Source organism: Pectinophora gossypiella, chromosome 7 (genome assembly GCF_024362695.1).
Source record: "Pectinophora gossypiella chromosome 7, ilPecGoss1.1, whole genome shotgun sequence".
In the NCBI taxonomy this organism is placed as follows: Eukaryota; Metazoa; Arthropoda; class Insecta; order Lepidoptera; family Gelechiidae; genus Pectinophora; species Pectinophora gossypiella.
Genome location: NC_065410.1, coordinates 4,043,546 through 4,064,824, shown reverse-complemented (window position 1 = coordinate 4,064,824; position 21,279 = coordinate 4,043,546). Strand labels below are relative to the sequence as shown.

At 38.7% G+C, this 21,279-nt stretch overlaps 1 protein-coding gene across 1 annotated transcript; it reads left to right on the top strand.

Annotated features, from left to right (window-relative positions):
• Positions 1 to 2,213: 2,213 nt before the first annotated feature.
• Positions 2,214 to 20,919, top strand: LOC126368210 (phospholipase A1-like). Its single transcript, XM_050012108.1, has 7 exons — positions 2,214 to 2,337; positions 2,633 to 2,678; positions 12,283 to 12,550; positions 13,240 to 13,388; positions 13,944 to 14,170; positions 17,988 to 18,144; positions 20,636 to 20,919. Exons 1-7 carry the CDS (start codon positions 2,292 to 2,294, stop codon positions 20,772 to 20,774), a joined length of 1,032 nt encoding a protein of 343 aa, XP_049868065.1. The 5' UTR covers positions 2,214 to 2,291; the 3' UTR covers positions 20,775 to 20,919.
• The last annotated feature ends 360 nt before the right edge of the window (positions 20,920 to 21,279 follow it).

The following is a 21,279-nucleotide window of genomic DNA, read 5'->3' as shown; positions in this document are numbered from 1 at the left end:
TGCGATATTCGATTATTCGATGCATGCACTCACAACCACGCGTGAGTTTATGTATGTATGTCTTGTTATAAAAAAGTTTAGTATAGTACAGTCATGAGCAATATAATGTACCCACTTTAGGACTCTGTCGCACTAACATATTTGACATTTTGTGAGACTTACAGTTCAATTTGTCAATAAAGTTAATGTGACATGGTACCAAAGTGTAAGTATACATATTAATGCTCGTGACCTTACCCACTCATTCCCTGGAATATAAGTTATAGATTCGCCACCTCATCAAATGTGTGTTTAGTCTAGACAACAACCCACATAGGCAAAAACGCCAACTAGTTGCCTAGTTCTTTTACTTAGTTGCTGCATTTTGTGATCAATTCTTTGTCGAAATTAAATAAAAAAACAACAAATCGTAAAAGTAAAACAACATCTTTGTGTCATGGGAATTTTCCCACTTTAAGAACCTTCCTGTGAACGGCATATCGATGAATACTGGATATAGATTGATTTATAAAAAAAAATCTCTAGTATTTTAAAATAACAAAATTGTGGACCTCCTTTTTTGTTTTTTTGACTTATTGTAGATTTGCCGCAGATGGCATTAACTACTTGGCCGGACAAATGGGGAGCGCTGAAGGCTCTCACCTGGTACAACGTTTAAGACAACAGACCTGAGTGTGCCCGTTTGGTCGCGAACGTCGCCTCAGGGCGTCGTCTGAGAGGAAAAATATTTGAAAGAATTAATCGACCCTAGTGGAGCGATAAGCGCTAGTTAACCTCCAGTAAGCAATTTGATACGTTCGTGTTGGGAGTGACCATTTATTCATATAGAAATAGAAATACCTACTTATTATTAATTTGCTGCACTGCTCGCGAGTGGTATTCCAAGCACTCGGTCACAATGGTAAGGATTTACTGTCGTTTTTTACGACATGCCCGAAAAGATTAGCAACTATACGCGTGCTGTTTTTTATTCCAGTCCAGCTTTTCATCATCACTAATTTAAGAGCCACGCTCTTGTCGGTGTAGCTGTCTACATTCTTGCCTATCAAAGGCCAATTCCTTCACTTTCTTATAAGACACGACGTTCACCTCTTTGATCTGTTCCATGTAAGCTCTTCTTGGTCTTCCCCTTCCTCTCTTTCCTTGTGGCTTTCCTTCTATGGCATTACAGCTTATAAGTAACCCTTATTTTAAGGAATAAATATAGGGCATAGAATTATGTTTCGCTAATAGACGGTAGCTGTTTTGTATGGATGACCTTAGCGTCTTATAGCACTAGTAACCTCGCATTGACCATTGAACTGAGGAACAATTCGCCAAACGCTACTCTGTATAAGTAGTCTGTATTAGTATTCATAAGCAAAAACATTAGAGAAACAAGTAAACATCAGGAAAAAACACAAGGCAGTAAGGCATTTCAAAGGTTTTCCGGTGTTTTATTTCATTGTAATCGACAAGATTAGCACAGGGCTGGCTGTTGCGCAAAACATGCGAAGTCATCTGGCTAGAAAATAATTTCTTTAAAATACTGGTAGACTTGGGAAGGGAAAGGGAAGTTCGCCTTTAAGTATATTATTATATTATTTATTTATTTATCTAATAATAACAACTATAAGTTAGCATACAGGCACAAGGTGGTAACTTAGTCACGTAAATACAAAACTTAAATTATTATATACATATTTACAGTAGGTGCTAAACTTATCAAATATCCTTCATTACTATTATACTTACCTATTATCACATAATATTTTCGTTATAGCTTCTGCGAACGTCGCCAAGGAACAACTGAACAGGTCTATTTCTTTGGCAACCTAATTCAGAACCTAAGTAATTACCAAGGTACTTACTGAATGTTTTTTTTTATTTATTTATTTATTTCACATATACATAGTCATTACAGATAAACCAAATTAAAGTATTTAATGCCAAGAACACTCCACCGACGACAGCAGTTTTATTAGCGACGAAAGGGATGAGCAGGGAAAATATTATGACTGTACATATCATTCGACATCACCACTGTCCAAAAGAAAAGAAACAATGAAAATTCTACAAACCTTAACCTATTGTAAAATGGAACGTGGTTGAAAATGTTTAAATTAAAAAGGAATTCCAATTCCAAGTTTGAATCGCAGCGTATCAAATCAGTCAGTAGGTATCGCACGCACCGACTCGGGCGGAAGGATGCACTGACATTACGCGGGAAATTTAAAAACATTAAAAAGTATTAAAAAGTTTACAAAAAAAAAAAAATATTTAAAAGTGATCTGTGAAAAACTACATTAAAAATGTTACCAGAGCGAAATATTTTTTGGATGTTTTTAATTTTCTTTGGTGAGTAATTTTAATTTAAAAAAACATAATTATCATCTTAATATGTTTATATCAGATTTACCTAGTATTTAGTATGTTTGTTGATACAAATGTAGGTCAAGTAGAGCTATTTATTTTTATTAAAGCTTTAGTTGATGCTGTTTACATTTTTTATCAGTTACTTAATGTATTTAATTTAATCATTCAAAATTAAATAAAAATTAATACCTGTTATTTTATTGTTCTAACACATACATTGACTGACACAATCCGACTTAGTATCAGTAGTAATAAGTACATTTCTTTAAATTTTAAGGTATCTGTCAGCATGCATATTCCGCGACGTTGAGGTGCTATAAAGGGTAAGTTATTATTATTAAAATAACACAGTTATTATTTTATATTAGTTTCACAGGAGTATTATAAAAGAAAGCAGCCTGCAACCTTGTAAATATCCGGTAGGCTAACCACAAGTCATTTTCAGTGTCGCGTATCTACTTAATAGTGAATAAATTTAAAAATAGATCTTCTATCGTGTGGGTTGTGAGGTGGATTTCCAACCTCATCAACCCTGGTGTCAGGGTTATTACTGAGCCGCCATAAGCCCGTCACACGGCTCATGTAACGACTACTAATTTACATCAGTAAGTAGTAACCGGGACCAACGGCTTAACGTGCCTTCCGAAGCACGGATCATCTTACTTTTGGTGATCAGCCTGTAATGTCCTAACCAAACTAGGGATCAAAAAGTGATTTTTGTGATTTGTCCCCACCAACATCACAGCACAACGCTCAACCACTGGACCACGGAGGCCGTTAAAAATAGATAAACTAATTCTTTACTCAATCATTTTCGAACTGTTATTTTTGATCAATGTTCTCACTATACAAAAGACTCGCAGTCAAAGTTTTCGTTACCTACGTTGTCATTAACACTTATTGTATTAGCATAATTACAATACAATAATATGCTCTCTTGCACAGTGCAATACAATACAATAAAAAAAAGAGTAAAGGTTCAATACGATCTACTCTGAACCGGCGTGCGTGTATGAAGCGATTGACGAATGTGGAGGAAGCAAGAGAAGTGTGTCAGGATCGAAGCAAATGGAATTCTATAGTCTCTGCTTACCCCGGTGGGAAATAGGCGTGAGTTTATGTATGTATGTATGTTGCACAGTGCATTGCACCTAATATTGGTGTTTACGTTTATTTAGATAAGTAAGTGTACTATTAGGTATGTGCAGGTCTCCAGAACTAAAAATCGTAGTAACTCAGAATCGTAGGTACGTCAGAAAACCTGTCCATCAATCAATTTTACAGCCTAAAAGTAAGGAAACCCAATTTTTATTAACCAACCAAATTAGCACACAATACCTATGTTATTTGGACAATAGTATTGCATAGTGTCAAGTGGCGACATCGGACTAGTGATGCGCCCGGTGACAAGGTCGCGCCATCTGGGCTACCGGGCCGGGCAGTTACATCACTAACCATATTACTGGTACACTCGACTAGATATACATATTTCTTTCTTATGTTTAGACTACTTATATATATCATGGCCTGAATCATCCCTCAAAGTTTTCGTTACGATGTCACTAACACCTTGTATAAAAACGATTCAAAGTGTAACTAAGTATGTCAGTGACTCAATAAAGATGTGTTTGAAATTGGTTCCCCAAGATTCAGGCATTGCCTAGTTTGGGGACCCCTGTACAACTCCTGAATTCTAATTAGTTTATAAGCACACCTTTAGTTTTAAGTAAACACATATTTTTGTATTTCTCTTATTTTGTGCTATAAAGTTATTATTATTATTATAAATTTTGAATAGAGGAACTAGAGATATAGTAACGTCAGCGGGGCGGGGTGCAAATATTCAAATTCTGAATTCTGCATTCGTACACTCACTTCGCTCCCTAAATGGGACATAAAACATAGCTGGCGAAGAGTGGTTGTAGGTTATACTAAACACAGCTGTCTCTCATACACAGGGCTAGAGGGGACTACTGGGAACAATTGCCTCTGCCTACCACTTCGGGGTACAGACGCGATGCTATATCATGTTATTATGTTACAAAACCCCCCTTTCCCAGCTCTGCAATGCAATTTATCCTCATTTATCGTTTTTATTGTAAAGTGTGTGTAAGTAAATACTACGCTTATAAAGCAGGGTAAATGGAAGTACCTATAATAGGTACCTACATTAGGAAATAGCGGTCAATGTGAACTGGGCGAGAATACTAGATTAGTTAGGTAGCTGTTACTACCAGCTAGGTACTCTATCAACTGCAGTACCGTACTGTATGCACTTAGATTCAATTAGCCAATATCCTCTAATGTATGGGTTGTAAGGTGGATTACCAACCTCAGCAACCCTGGTGTCAGGGTTATTATTGAACCGCCGAAGGCCCCTGACGTGGCTCATGTAACGATTACTCACTTATAACAGTAAGTAGTAACCGAGACTAACGGTGCCTTCCGGAGCACGGATCATCTTACTTTCGGACAATCAGGTGATCAGCCTGTAATGTCGTAACCAAACTAGGGATCATAAAGTAATTTTTGTAATATTTCCCCACCGGGATTTGAACTCGGGACCTCCGGATCACGAGTCTAACGCTCAACCACTGGACTACGGAGGCCGTTAGTCAATATGATACGTAGCGTAGGTATACAGTAATAATAATATTTTGGTCTGTGTAAGATCTTCTTCTATCGTGTGGGTGAATTACCAACCTCATCAACCCTGGTGTCAGGGTTACTATTGAGCCGCCAAAGGCCCCTGACATGACTCATACAACGACTACGTACTTAAATCAGTAAGTAGTAACCGGGACCAACGGCTTAACGTACCTTCCGAAGCACGGATCGTCTTACTTTCGGACAATCAGGTGATCAGCCTGTAACGTCCTAACCAAACTAGGGACCACAAAGTAATTTTTGTGATATGTCCCCACCGGGAATCGAACCCAGGACCTCCGGATCGTGAGCCCAACGCTCAACCACTGGACCACGGAGGCCGTTTGTGTAAGATGAAATAAATAATTAAAACGACCAGGGTTGTGAGAAGCTGCAGTAGTTTTAGGCGGATGAGACGTTCGTTATGTAAAAATTGACGATTCAAAGTGTAACTATGTTACCTACTGAATAAAGATATATTTGAATTTGAATTGAATTTGAGTTGCAACAAATAAATAAACTTAAGATTAGTTCTTCGAACACCGGAAGTCGATACCATTAATTACCGTTAGCGAAAAAAATATCCTAGAATACAGTTAGAACTTATACATGTCGCCAACTTAGGTACATAAGTTCTTATGTGCAAAAAGAGTCCAGGGGGGTTAAAAAGGCCACATCAAAGCAATTCATATAAAAAGCAATATTTCAATTTGACATTTGCGCATATAAAAGTAAGTGCGCAATACAAACAAATGTCAAATGGCAATATTGCTTTCTTAGATGAATTGCAACAATGTGGCATTTTTAGTACCCCAGTAGTGGAGTCAATAAAGGGGTGTCACTTCTAACTTGCCATATTCTGTGCAAATTTCAACCCGGTATCAAGTATGGTTCGTTTTAAAGGTTGAACTTTAACATGAATTGAGTTTGAGCATCTTTATTATTGATGGGTTATACCTATTAATAATAAGAAACAAAATAATATTCAAGTACTTATACATAGCACGCGTAAATGTTATTGAATATAACAGTCAAACATTTCAAGTTCCTCTGAATAAAAACTTGTAGTAAGTAGGTAGGTACTTCTTTGTAACAATAGTTTTTCATCTTCATAACCGACGTGCACACCGTGAAATATCAAGTTTTTCCAGTACGATAGTTACCTATACCTCTTATATAAAGCTGTAACTACATCACGCCATTTATATATACTTGTCCAATCAGAGAAGGTAGATCATAAGAGCAGGTAACTAAGAAATCGTGTCCTTATAGTGAAAACCATACGTTAAATACACATTCTAATGCGATTTTTCTTCATCAAAACCTTGATTTCTTGCAATCAATTTCACTCCAGATAAAATTGAGGCAACATTTTTACTTGGATTAAACTAGGGTGTAATAAAAAATTTGTTTTTATATTAAAAAAAAACAGAAAACAATCATTCATTTCAATACCTATGGAACTGATTTAAGAACAAACAAGAATATTTAAGAATTATTTAAAACAATTTCCGTAGTCGAGTGTACCAGCGCGCTTTCTTTGCGGTCAAATCGGCAGTTTGTTATTCAACGGCGCGTGCGACGACACCGCAGCCGTTGTCGCGATAATCTCGATTACACCTGGTCATTGGCCAATGGTCACGGCCATGTTTTCAATATTTACTACCATTATATAATGGGTATAGAGCAACCTCGTTTAAAGAAGGTTAGTCTTTCTTTGCATGACGTTTACTTCTTGAAAATACTTACATAGAATGATGTCTGTATTCCCGAAGCAGTAGGGACAGGTGTATGTTTAAGTCCCATGTAATAGGAGCGGAAGGCAAGAGGGAAACCACTGCCCTATTTTTCCCTAAAAAAGTAGCATGGCTCTTAAACGGATGATGATGTAATAAGGGGCGAACCTATTGCCATTAACCTGCCGCAAATCCTGGAAACCACGAGACATCAATTATCTATGATCCAAGCATGAATTCAAAGTCATATCTGACCTTCCAACCCGCGAAGAGAAACCAGCCAGGTTACGTCACATACCTCCGAAAATGCATTTCCCGGGAATGTGGGTTTCCTCGCGATGTTTTCCTTCACCGCTAAGCACGTGATAATCATTTACAATCCAAACATGAATTCGAAAACAAATTCGACAATCAGTGGTTTAGAGCCCGAGCAGGGAATCGAACCCGTTACTCCCACCACATACTATACTTATGTAAATTGTTCTATTTAAGAACAGGGCTATCGCGGATTCTTACTAACTGTCTCTTGGTACCTATTTGACCTGACATAAATTGAGGGATTCCGTAAACATAGAAGATTCGTAAAAAAATATCCATCAAATACTGGATCCATACAATGACAACCGACATAGCTCGGAGAATTGCAAAGCTGAAGTGGCAGTGGGCAGGACACATAGCGAGGAGAACCGATGCCCGCTGGGGCGGAAGGGTTCTGGAGTGGCGACCACGTGTCGGACGACGCTCAGTGGGTAGGCCCGCTACAAGGTGGACCGACGATCTGGTGAAGGTCGCGCTAAGCCGCTGGATGCGGGCAGCGCAGGACCGATCGTCGTGGAGATCCTAGGGGAAGGCCTATGCCCAGCAGTGGGCGTCGTACGGCTGATGATGATGACAATGACAACAATATATAGACGTTCGTTTTAAAAACATTCCAATTAAAAAGTTTAATAAGTACGTAACGTAGGTGAATGACCGCTGAATGACCGATAACCGCGAAAGTGGTTAGCCCTGAAACTTGCGATGTTTTTATTCGAAAACGAAAATTCCTTACAGTACTTACGTATACCTACCGCAGTATATCTATGTTATAAATGCGAGATTGTTGTTATCAACACATTCTCCTTTGTAGACATAACTCACGCCCGTAATCACAATCGGAGTAGGCAGAGCTAGCTAGTCACCAGAATATCATACAATCGTGGGTAAAATTATACTTTGTGCTTCTAATTGGATAGTTTCCTAGGTAAAGACAGATCCAAATGTGCCAAAAAACGATTTCTTTTTTCTATTTAACTTATGTACAACTTTTGATAAAGAAAAATTTACTTAATAATAAGTGCGACATTTTATCACGTTTTTCCAAGACGTCACAGGTTGTTTTTTAATACAAATTCTATAGTAATGTGTTTTGATGTTTAGTAAAAAGTAAATAATTTGACTTTAAAAACCATCCTATCGTAGGTATAAAATGTATAGCGAAATCGTGGCTCACAACCATTAGGTTGTTATTAAACAAAGCCAATACACCACCCTGTCCAGACTTGGATAGTGTAATAGGACTTTAGTAGAAAAGTCATTGACTAACGTAATACCGTAGTATTAGGTACCTATATATTATATACTTATGTATATGAAAGAAAGAAAGAAACATTTATTACTTCCGGACACCACAGACACAGACAGACAGGTACATTACATTTAACACAGGACAGGAACCACACGGAAATCAATAAGTACATAGACAAAAAAAAATAATTACCAAAACAAAAAGAAAAACAAACCAAAATCATAAACACAATAATAATAAAACTAAGTAAGTATTCTAAATGCAACGCACTGACGGCCCGATCATCTGCGGTGGAGTCCGGAATAAAAGGACCTCGCTCAGCATAAGTCGCGGCGTGAGCCACGACGCTGGTATTGGTTTTGAAGTTGGCTCAGAGTTCAAGATGGAGGAAAGGTCCACGACAACGGCTGTGTGGTTTCATATCTTAGCAGGAAAGGGGCCAGATGACACGAAAGTGGTACTCTCCTGTCACTGCTTACATCTGCAGAGCGTGTGGTAGACCTTATCGCTCTGACATTGGCTTAAATAGTCATGAAAAAGACATTGTCTTTACCAATCGTCTTTAAAAGATGTAGAAGGGGTGATAATGACTTATTATAAAAACAGTGTGTACATAAAGTGCGGTATGCATAACTTACTTATTTCTATGCAAGACAACAAATCAAACGTGTATCGACTTGGGTATTCAAGGGTATGTTAAATGAAAGTCGAGTTATGAAAAGCTATGCTCCAATAAATGCTGAAACCAGTTTATTGTATTAATTGAAACGATGCTCTGCAACGGAAGATGTATTTCGCGATTAGTGAAGTGTCATCACTTGCGGCATTTTCTTTCCTTCTTTTTATTTTACAATACAATACAAAAACTCTTTATTGCACGAACACAACAAAAACAACATAATTCATAATTATTTTATTCGCTGTAAAAATTTTAGGTACAGTTTGCAGGTGGTAAGCATTCAACAACAACAACTATCAACAACAACAAAATTAAACAACAACAAAAACAAACAACAACAATAAATAGCAACAAACAACAACAATCATAAATTGAACAAACGATGGGACGTAATAGGCTGTTTATCTATGTATTTGTGATATGAGAAACTACATTATAAGGGACTTTCCAGGCTACGTTCCCTATACAAATATAGATGGCGCTGTACAGACTTGCCTTCGTTTAATCTTCTAATTTCATGGATAACAGCTCATATGCATCTTTTATCATTCTTTTTGAGTTTAAATAATGTTATGGCCCTTGTATTACAGCAGGCAAAACACGTCTTCTGCTCATTATTAATCATACCATAGAGCCATAGAGCATAACCATAGAGCAACACGGACCTTCAAAGCAACATAATTCTTTACCATATCATATCTGATTCAAAAATCAAGCAAATACAAACACTTAATGGTATTTTTATATTATGCTTCTGCCATTAAATTGTATTTTTGAATAATTATGTACCCGCGCAATGGGAAAACAGGTAATCATCATGTGTAGTACACACTAAATTTATTTTATATTATGGCAACACCGAATTCCATTCTTTCTTCTACCCTTTAACCATCATGGCGATGGGTGTTGCATTTTCCACCTTTTTGTACATTTTATTTAAATACAGTCCATTTCTAAATATTCAAGCATGTGTTTTTACTTATATTTAACACCAGCGACGCACACATCACGTTAAATCTATACAACGCCATCTATATTGTTTTTGGGGAATGAAGAATGGAAAGTCCCTCATTAACGTGCCCTCCGAAACACACTTCATTGTTATATTTTTTTTATTAACAGTTTCTGCAAAATGTGCATTGGTACAGACGTGAATTTATTTAAGTTTGTGGTGTCTTTGCCACAAAATAACACTAAGTCAGAACTAAGATTTTCTTTTGCAACATCCAATGGAACGAAAGATGGGAATCGGGTGCAAGATTTATTGATCTGCGCGCGCGCACCACTCCCAGAGATTTGTCCAGATTCCTGCGGCGGTCGTGACTGTGGACACGAGTGTTGCTGTTGCGCCATGATGTCCTTCTAACTGGTTCTGACTGGTTCCGACTAGTTCCGATAGTCGGTCAATCTGCTATCCGATACGTCGGAAACTGTAGCTAGACAGGTACTTTGGGAACGATTAAGCACTTGACGCGATTTACGCCCAAGGTTGAATAAGTTCGCATCCAGCACAGCCCTAAACCAATGATTGTCGAATTTGTTTTCGAATTCATGTTTGGATCATAAATGATTATCACGTGCTCAGCTGTGAAGGAAAACATCATGAGGAAACCCACATTCTCGAGAAATGCATTTTCGGAGGAATATGACCTAATCCGTATTGGGCTGGTTCTCCCTTTTGGAAGGTCAGACAGATGGTGTGTACAGGAATCAGCATCATAGGTATATTTCTTACTTGCATTTCATAAATGGAAAGGATTTGCAATAGAGACGAAACATGTTTGATATTTTGAAAGGGTAGAGTTGGTTTACCTACTTAAATAATGCAAAAGCTTGCATTAAACCCACACATAGTCTTTATCCTTCGACCTGCGACCTATCTGATTATTACATCCTTTCGTAAACGAATAACACCTAACTCACCTACCATTTACGGAATTACCTATTGTTTTACATGAAATCCTCGTACATTTGCCACTTTACAACAGCATTTTATTTATAACCGGCGAAAAAAATCTGACTTAAAGGAGTCTGGTCATTTCTGCCCCAGGCCCGGCGCAAAAGAAACTTATCTCATAATGTTCGTAAAATTAGGTAAATTAGGTACTTAAATCTAAAAAATCCGCATCGCTGAAATAAATGGCGAACATACTGAATTTGCCTAATGTTCTTGTTAAGGCGCAACATTTTATTTCTTACATTTTTTTCGTCATGTTTTTTGTTTATTTGCTATTTTAGTAAGAAAACAATAAAATCCATTATTACCAGTAAAAAATATACAAATCATTTAAAAAAGATATGTTCCACCAACCCGCAGTGGAGCAGCGTGGTGGAGTATGCTCCATACCCCCTCCGGTTGATTGAGGAGAGGCCTGTGCCCAGCAGTGGGACGTATATAGGCTGTTTTTGTTGTTATGTTATGTTTGTTTAAAAAAGCTAAAGCTCTAAAAATGCTTTTGATTTACCTACTCTTGCTTGATTTGCTCATTGAGTGTGACCCCTACTTTTTGTGGTTTCACTCGTTGTTTTCGAACTTTAGCATTTAAAACATAACTTAATAAATGATTTGTATGTGTTTTAACTGGTAATAATGGATTTTAATGTTTGTTGAATAAAAAAAATAATACTTAAACAAAAAAATAAACGAAAAAACTAAAAATAAAATGTTGTGCCTTTACAAAAACACTAGGCAAATTCAGTATGTACGTCAAATATTTCAGCGATGCGGACTTTTTAGATTTACTTTACCTAATTTTACGAAAATTATGAGATAAGTTTCATTTGCGCCGGGCCTGGTTAATTTTGTATGGGCCGTGACCATCTCCTTTAGATCTTTAACTTTTGTTTCTGATTTAAATTTTCTTTTTGTGAGTTTTAGGGAAACTCACGGCAAGTGCTATAAAACAAAAATATGTCTTTTTTTGTACCGGATGAGAGCCCTTAGCGCTCCCCATTTGTCTGGCCAAGCAGTTAATGCCATCTGCGGCAAATCTACAATAAGTCACGTCAAAAAAAAGCAATTTTTACTAACACAGTTGGCTCGATTATAGACGGCGGTATGTGTTGGTCTAGCAACTCTAAAACTCGAAAGCTCGGTGAGGCGTGGATCACTCAGTTAGTCTTGCGATGGATACACCTCCGACTGGACGAATTGGGAATAATAGTTGTGAGCCTATGTTACGTTATGTTATTATGATATAGTCGTAAGACCGAATGTTCTTTTAAAATCCAAAACCCATTGTTTAACTATTGTGTCTGGAAATCCCGGCGTTAAGAGGATATACTTTCTCCCTTTGCAGATCTCTGAACAACTACATAGTAACCCAGCTAGACAACCCTCTACCGCTGGCCAAGTCTCCGTGCATAGACCGGAGTCTACCAACTGTCTTCTACACGTTCGGATACCGCGGCCGCGCCGGCGGGCCCGCCACTACCGCAGTTATATCCGCCTACCTAGCCAGGAAGAAGAGGAATGTAATTCTGGTGGATTGGGAGGCAGAAGCCAAGAGTGGTGTGCTCGGTATACCGCTGGGTTACGTGTTGTATGCAGTTCCTAATGCTAAAAAGGTGAGTAGGATGGTAGTTATCATAACTTATCCAAAACATAGGATTAAATATAGGTACCTAGGTACCTTTAGTTAGTGACGCCTTTACGTCTAATTACTTAGTTGATTGGGAACGACAAAAAAAAACATCTGGAAATTGAAGTTACTCAGAAGGTTACTTCAAAAGAGTGAGGAAATAAAGCTAAAATCTACGAATAAATAATAAGGCTAAAATCTACGTTCTTGAGAAAAAAATGCCTGTTATTTGTAACTTTGAAAGCTTAGGTGGAGTACTAAGCCAAAAGTTATTAAAAAATATATAAGTACCTGTATTTCGCGTCAAATTCAGTGCCTCGACCTTTATCGAGCCGACTATAAATGGAAATTAAATTTATGTAAAGTAATCATGGCAATTATTGAAGAAAGAGATTGACCAAAAGTGGTCCAAATGTCCACGACCTTCGAAACCGTGGTTTTTCATTTAAGTACCCATAACTTTTTTCTGACAGCATATTTTTGACTGCGGTTTGGTATTTATTACCTACTCAGTATTTTACTAGTCTATTTGGGTAAATAGGTCTCGTTAGTGGTGGATATTTGGACCAAGTTTCATACAACTTTGGTCAATGTCCTTTGTCGAAAGTCAATATTAAGTAGACATAAGAACATTTTATTTAAGTAAGAAATGTATATTAACATGATTTCACTCAGGTCGGCGATGAAATGGGCAGAGCTCTTGTCCAGTTGGCGAGAGCTGGCCTCAACATGACGCATGTTCATCTGCTGGGCCACTCCCTCGGGGCCCACCTGATGGGCTACGCTGGGAGGAAGGCCAGGGAGAATGGGTTTATTGTCCCTAGGTACGTAGGATGTATTCTGTGTACAGCTCATAAGAGGTCCAAAGTAGATATAGGTAGATGAATTTGGAAATTTGGATCATGATATTTTGTGGTCACTTTGACCCTATGTTACGCCGGCTTGCTTCTAAAACGAGGAGTGCCAATTCGATCCGCCGCAGCGGACTTGCACCAATAAGTTATTAATTTATCTTTAGTGTTTTACTAACACAGTTAGCTCGACCATTATGGATGGCGATAGTTGGTCTAACAGAAAGCACCGTGAGGTGTGGGTACTTACTTAGTTCATCTTGCGATGGTATACCTCTGACTACCACCATTTAGGGTATAATTGAGTTTATGTTATGTTATATGTTTTGTAATCCAATCGTGAATAATTACTCTAAAGACGGCGAATAATAATGAAGGCAAGGCGTTTCTCAGTTGAAAGATACTTAGAATGAAACAATTTTTGCATCACTTACATCGTCCTTCCTTGCTTCATTCCTTGGTTAAATGTGGGGGCACGGTAGCGTCCCCGCCAAGACGAGCAATAACTTTTTCTCAAAACATTTCCAGGATCACAGGACTAGATCCAGCACGAGCCCTCTTCGAAGGCACGTTAGCCGTCCACAGCGGCTTGGACCGCACGTGCGCCAAGTTTGTGGATGTGATCCACAGTGACCCCGGTGGCTACGGCACCAGTCAGCCTGGAGGATCGGTGGACATCTGGCCCAACTACGCTGGCAGCGGGGTCGCTCAGCCTGGGTGTCCTGAGGGCAGCTTTGAGATGTTCAGTCCCCAAGGTAAGTGAAAGTTATGGATGATCCATAATGACCCCGGTTACGGCATTAGTCAGTCTGGCGATGGCGGCGCAGTGGACATCAGGCCCTATTACGCTAGCAGCGGGGTCGTTCGATATGTTCAGTCATCAAGGTAAGTGACAGCTTAGGAATAATAACAATAATATCTTTATTTGTACCATTAAAGCCTTAAATATATGACAATATTTGTTTACATTTATAAGTATGTAGTTACAGGCTGTGACATAATTACTATTGAGTCAGCTGTTATCCCTAAAAGTTTTAAAACTGAGCTAAGGATACCAGCTACCATCCAAAAGTTGTATGCAGAAAGCCAAAAGTGAGGGTGCTGACAATGAATATTGTTATAATATTTAAAATTTGAATAAGATCAAGAGTGATCCCTGCTAAGACTCTAGTTATCCAGAAGGCACATGGTCTTTTGATCCAATTACGATGGTAGTGGTGAATTCTAGGTAGTAACCACTTTGAGATTGAAGGTAAGGCAACATTAGATAGGTATTTCGAAACAAATTACTTCTTTTAAGACATTCGACGTTTAAAATTATCCTCATGACAAAACAGCGGCGTGTGTAGCTCAAATACTAAAGAAAAACAACATCCTCCTTGTCAATCAAACAACATAAAAAAGCCAGATGCATGGCCAATGGCCATCGCTTAATGAGTTATGTATTCACGAATAGGTAGGCAGAGGTGTATAACATAACAAAGCAAATAGTATATAGAAATTGAGGAGCTCGGTGGCGCAGCGGTTAACGCGCTCGGTCTGCGATTGTTGAAGTAAAGCAACTTTCGCAAAGGCCGGTCATTGGATGGGTGACCACAAAAAAAAAAGTTTTCATCTCGAGCTCCTCCGTGCTTCGGAAGGCACGTTAAGCCGTTGGTCCCGGCTGCATTACCAGTCGTTAATAACCATCAATCCCGTTTTAAGGCCCGATCTCCTTATCCATCCATAGGGAAGGCCCGTGCCCCAGCAGTGGGGACGTTAATGGGCTGGTGATGATGATGATATAGAAATATACTACACTACATATTATACTACTACTACACTAGTACTACTATACTAGTACTACTTACTATAGAGATGGTATAGTATACCTATATACCTCGCCAACTATGTTTTAGTCCCATGTAATAGAGGGCGAGCCTATCGCCATTAATTAGGCACAAATACTGGAAACCACATGACAACTATCTATGAGCCAAAGATAAATTCAAACTTGTATACTTAAAATCGAATTACGTGATTTAGAGCAAGTGTGTGTAGGGAATTGAAGTCACGAGTTCTCTGTCGCGGTTCAAGATAAAGCCTATATACGTCCCACTGCTGGGCTTCCCCTCAATCAACCGGAGGGGGTATGGAGCATACGGTACTGCACCAAACTGCTCCACTGCGGGTTGGTGACGGTATTTTTACGGCTAATAGCCGGGACCGGGACCTCAGAAGCACGGAATCAACTTATTTTTTCAGAAAATCAGGTGACTCAAGCCTGTAAAGTCCTTACCAAACAAAGGACAGCATCACAAAGTGATTTAGTCAATGACCCCATCGGGAATCGAACCCGGACCTCCAGATCGTGAGCCTAACGCTCTAACCACTTACTAAGAAGATACGGTAAGATTCAAAGATGTAATAGGTACTGGCCATGAATCCACTAAAACATAAAATTAACACGTTCACTGTGTAACTGAAAATAAGATATCAACCCCTCACGTGCGATGTTATTTTCCTATAAACACATTGGAATTTATGTAAGTACATAGACATACTATGGCCAAGATAAAATTCAATTAACTAGATAGATGTAAGCCTGTTTTATCAGTGCGATCATCTGACATTGGCGTGGTAAAGAACATGACAGATTTACAAAAGCCGAACCTCGGCCTTTGTATAAAGGCCTAATACCTCTATACCTCCAATAGTTAATCAAGTGGCTTTGTGGCATTATAATTAGGTAGCATTAAATTTATTCCTCAATAAAAGGGCATCGTGGTATCTATGAGGAAGAGCCTTTTTAATCAGATCACGTTTCATTACGTAAGGTGAGATACAAGTTAGGTATTGAAGGGGACCGTCAAGACGAATAATAATATACTATGTACGACCACGAGTACTATATGTATACACTTTGGTACCATGTCACATTAACTTTTTTGACAAATTGAACCGTAAGTCTCATTAAATGACAAATATGATAGTGCGACAGGGTTCTGAAGTGGGTACATGATATTGCTCATGACTGTACAATAGCCGATAAATGAATGACTATTACATACCTACCACATAACATACATACATAAACTCACGCCCGTAATCCCAAATGGGGTGGGCAGAGCCACAAGTAATCAAAAACAACTTGCAGCCACTGTTGATACGAAGTCCTAAGATGGATATGATGAACCTTATGGTGATAAGGGATCAGCCTATCGCCCATAACATTAGTCCATCATGTTAGAGGACGCAATCTCTCTGTCGGTTTTTACGACATGCCCGGGAAGACAAGCAGCTGAACGTGTTCTATGTTTTTTATTTGCTCCCAGAACAGCATAGAAGCAGCACATAACATACAGGATGCAAATGACACGGTACCGAATACTGAGGTGGATAATTCACCTCATGATTCTGAGTTAATATCAAGTGGAATATTCCGTCGCATAATTAATGTTTGTTTTTTGTATTATTTTCAATTCTATACTTTTACACATACCTAAACAGCCTATAAACGTCCCACTGCTGGGCACAGACCTCAACCGGATGGGGTATGGAGCATACTCCACCACGCTGCTGCCGCTGCTGATTGTCCGAAAAAGTAAGATGATTCCGTGCTTCGGAGGGCACGTTAAGCCGTTGGTCCCGGCTATTAGCCGTAAAAACACCTCCATCAATTCTATACTTTTGCGATGGAAAATTTCACTTGATATTAACTGATACTGAGGGGGATGATCCAGCTCATTATTCTGAGTAATAATTCTGAGATTATATCAAGTGGAATTAATGTCCAAAAATTCATGATAAAATTGTGATTTTTTAAATTATTTTCATTTCCATGCCTTTGCGACGGAAAATTCCACTTGATATCAACTCGGTATCATATGTTGAATCCTCACCCGCATATTCGGTACGGTGTTACTAACACCCTGTAACACCCTGAGTATATGATGTTTATTAGGGTTTCGCTTAAAATATCCTCAGCATTGGTTAGTGATCGCTAAATGAAAGGTCAGGGCGCATAATCAAAATATAGGTACCTGGTGTAAAAAAAGCTTTATGTGAGTTTTATGTGGCCTTAATTCACAGGGCAGGTGTGCCTGATCCAGTTACTCCCCTGTAAATCCACAGCTGAGAGCCAGGGTGGTCCCATCTTGGCTGACTTTGGCGCCCACTCCTAATACGGCGCCCGGTGCGATCGCACCGTCCGCTCTGCCCTAGGGCCGCAACACTGCACCTCTGCCTACCCCTTCGGGGATACAAGCGTGAAGCCATGTTATGTTGTTATCATAAGGGCAATGGGCTGATTAACTGCCACTATAAAGTTCATTATGTCTTGGTTCTTGCCACTAAAAGTAGGTACAGTCATAAGCAATATAATGTTGGATCATTAGGACTCTGTCGCACTAACATATTTGACATTTAGTGAGACTTACAGTTCAATTTTTCAAAAAAGTTAATGTGACATGGTACCAAAGTGTATACATATTAATGCTCGTGACCGTACAAGTTGTCTTCTGATTACTTGTAGGTCTGCCCACCCTGTTGAGGATTACATGCGTGAGTTTCCAATTTCCTCCGTGATTTCAGACCTGTGCAGTCACGACCGGGCATGGCGGTACTTCGTGGAGTCGCTGTCCTCCCCAACCGCGCTGATGGCGGTCAGTGCTGCGTCTTACGAGAGCTGGGCGGCGAAAGAAGTCAACATCAACAACACTATCTTCATCGGAGACTTGACTAGCACCAGGTTTTTATTCTGATTGACGGTTTTCTTATTGCCCTTATTGATAGGGGCTGGATGAATAGTGGGGGGCGGGGTTTAAAAAAAACACATTGAATCAAAGCTACTTGACAACGAACGGTTTCTTTGGAGTTTGGAAATATGTTCTATGACGTCATCGATAAAAGTGATCAAACGTCGTACCCATTGTTACTTAAACCATAAATAAAATTCGAAAACAAGTCGAAAAGTAAAATAAGATTGATTTTTGCTTCTATTTCTAGATTAGGATTGTATAATTTACCTTTGACCCAGTTCAGACACTTCAACTGTAAGGTCGATTCCAATCGAGTAAAATCTCACGAGTAAAATGTTTACGCGAGATTGCAACACTGGCTGGAATTAGAAATACGGTTAAAAAGTAAAATGTTGGGAGACGGGGAATTGTTCTTGGATTTGTCATGGAAGTTTATAAAATTGGATTAGAAGCCTAAGAGTATTATGTTTAAAGAAGAGGAATGAATAAATATATGTTGATAAATATAGAAGGTGAGTTTTATTATATTTCAGAAGTGGGATAGGTAAGCTCACTAGCTATTAAACCGCTTGATATACATTTTACTGGTGGAATTCTAACGAGTGCATGAACTGTTACAACGATTACTTATTGTTTTGTTTATAAATAAGGGAAAAAGCGCTACAAGAGCACATTTTTAAAGATATAGGATATATAGTTTTAAGACGTGATACATACCTTTGTATTTCGAGTTTCAGATCATGCCACACGATGATGAGATGTTTGGGCCCCGACGTTTGGTTACGCCAGAAAAAAGGTGATCAGCGACGCAGCCATGGCCTGGACCGGCGAAGCCGTAGTACTACCAGGCGGGAAGGCAAAGAAATTCGCAGTCGAAGCCGCTCGCGAGGTTCTATTCGTGAGCAAAGTCATAGTTTACTGTTTCGTGATCGCGAAAGGGAGCTCGAACGTGTACGGGATAGGCTTCGAGTTTTAGAAGGGCATTTTCGAACAGAACGCAGCGCACTGAGAACCAGTAGCTATCGCACTGTTGACGAGGTCCGGCAGAGTCGCAGTTCAAGTTATCGCGAAAATAGAGGAAAAATACGTAGTAGGAGCCGACTACGTAGTACTGATCGTGAACGTGCTCCTGAATTAGTTCTTTTGGACCAAGAATGGAAGCTTCATCGCGAGAAGGAAAGGGGGCGGATTCGTGAAGACGAGCTACGGAGGGAGTGCAGCCGATTGAGGACGAGCGACTTGTGTTCTCCGCGGCAGCAGTTCACAGGAAGGATATTTAAATAATAGGGAACTTGCGAGAATGGATGGGTTCGCAAGTAATAATTCTAGTTGTAAGAATGGATTGGTTTATAACTAGAATCTGTTGTACAATGGTCTATGAGAATGGATGGGTTCATAGCCATTAAAAAGGAGGATTTATTTTATTTTAAGGATATTTTAATAATAGGGAACTTGCGAGAATGGATGGGTTCGCAAGTAATAATTCTAGTTGTAAGAATGGATTGGTTTATAACTAGAATCTGTTGTACAATGGGCTATGAGAATTGATGGGTTCATAGCCATTAAAAAGGAGGATTTATTTTATTTTAGAGGATTGTTATATTTAATAAGTATTTAATGTTGAGCATGTTTTCTTTTTCAATTTTATTGTAACCATTTAGTTGAATTTATCCACCGACCGAGTGTAAGGTCATTTAAATTTAGATATAGTGCATGAGTACATGTACTGTGTCAGGATGGACGAGTGTAAGGTCGATTCCAATCGAGTAAAATCTCACGAGTAAAATGTTTACGCGAGATTGCAACACTGGCTGGAATTAGAAATACGGTTAAAAAGTAAAATGTTGGGAGACGGGGAATTGTTCTTGGGTTTGTCATGGAAGTTTATAAAATTGGATTAGAAGCCTAAGAGTATTATGTTTAAAGAAGAGGAATGAATAAATATATGTTGATAAATATAGAAGGTGAGTTTTATTATACAACTGAAAACAATATTTAAATTTGACATTTGCGTATCTACCTATATTAATGTGCGTAATGACGACAAATATCAAATACTTAGTAATATTGCTTTCTTAGATGACTTGCTTCAATGTGGCCTTTTTAACCTCCTAGAACTAGTCCTGGATATGAGGCACTGAAACACTGGGAAAGATGATCCCGAGAATCCCCGTCAATACGATCTATATGATCACCTCAAGGTAGGTAGGACCATGGAAGGAGATGGGTGATTCCTTATATTGTCGATTTGTCGCGTTAGGTGGAACACTCTTACCTAATAAATGCCGAAACCAAACACATAGACATTATAATCGGACCACGGAATGAGCAGAACCAAACGGTTGCCATCACTCCTGATCCTTGATATTCATCCTCAAGCATAACAGGCTATAAGGTCATTGCCTAAATAGTTCATAACTTTGAATATAAGTACTTACTTAAGTAAAACTTACCTAATTTCTTCTTTTATTGTCTTTTTAGGGCACGCGGCAATTACTTCCTATCGACGGAACCCAAAGCACCCTTCGGCAAGGGTCAAGAAGGCATGTTGGCTGACTCCAACCAGACCAGGAAGCGAAGGAACCCTTCCCTCGCGACTATACTGAGGTACCTCAGGTGATACCTACTGAGGGTAGTCGGGGAAACCAGAAGGACGCTATACAGTGTTGCCAGTGTAATTATTTATAAATAGTGCGGTAGAATACTTAGTTTTATTTTTCCGACTGATTTTGTTTCAAGTTTTTTAATTCGAATAAAGTACTAGGAAAATAGACTGGTGGCTACAATTAAGGTGGTTACTAGTTGATAAAAAATAGAGAAGAATTTGTATTGTAACTTTAAACATTTATGGTTACTGTCTATGAAGGGTTACTTGTATGGGGAAGCCAATTATTTGTCTCTATTATTCGCTGACTGTTTATACCACCTTACTTATAATAGTACCTACTTATACCTAGTATAAAGAAGGAATATCTGTATTTTGCATCATCATTAAGAGCCACGCTCTTGTCAGTATAGCATTTTCCATTCTCGTCTATCAAAGGCCAATTCTTTCACTTCCTTATAAGACTTGACGTTCGCCTTCTCTTAATCTGTTCCATGTAAGATATTTTTAAGAAAATTAT

What these genes read in the sequence shown, in the direction of transcription:
- LOC126368210 (XM_050012108.1), top strand. Translation starts at nt 2,292, where the DNA reads ATGTTACCAGAGCGAAATATTTTTTGGATGTTTTTAATTTTCTTTG. An exon ending in AATGGGTTTATTGTCCCTAG is followed by an intron (nt 13,389 to 13,943) that starts GTACGTAGGATG and finishes AAACATTTCCAG; the next exon opens with GATCACAGGACTAGATCCAG. An exon ending in GGAGACTTGACTAGCACCAG is followed by an intron (nt 18,145 to 20,635) that starts GTTTTTATTCTG and finishes TTGTCTTTTTAG; the next exon opens with GGCACGCGGCAATTACTTCC.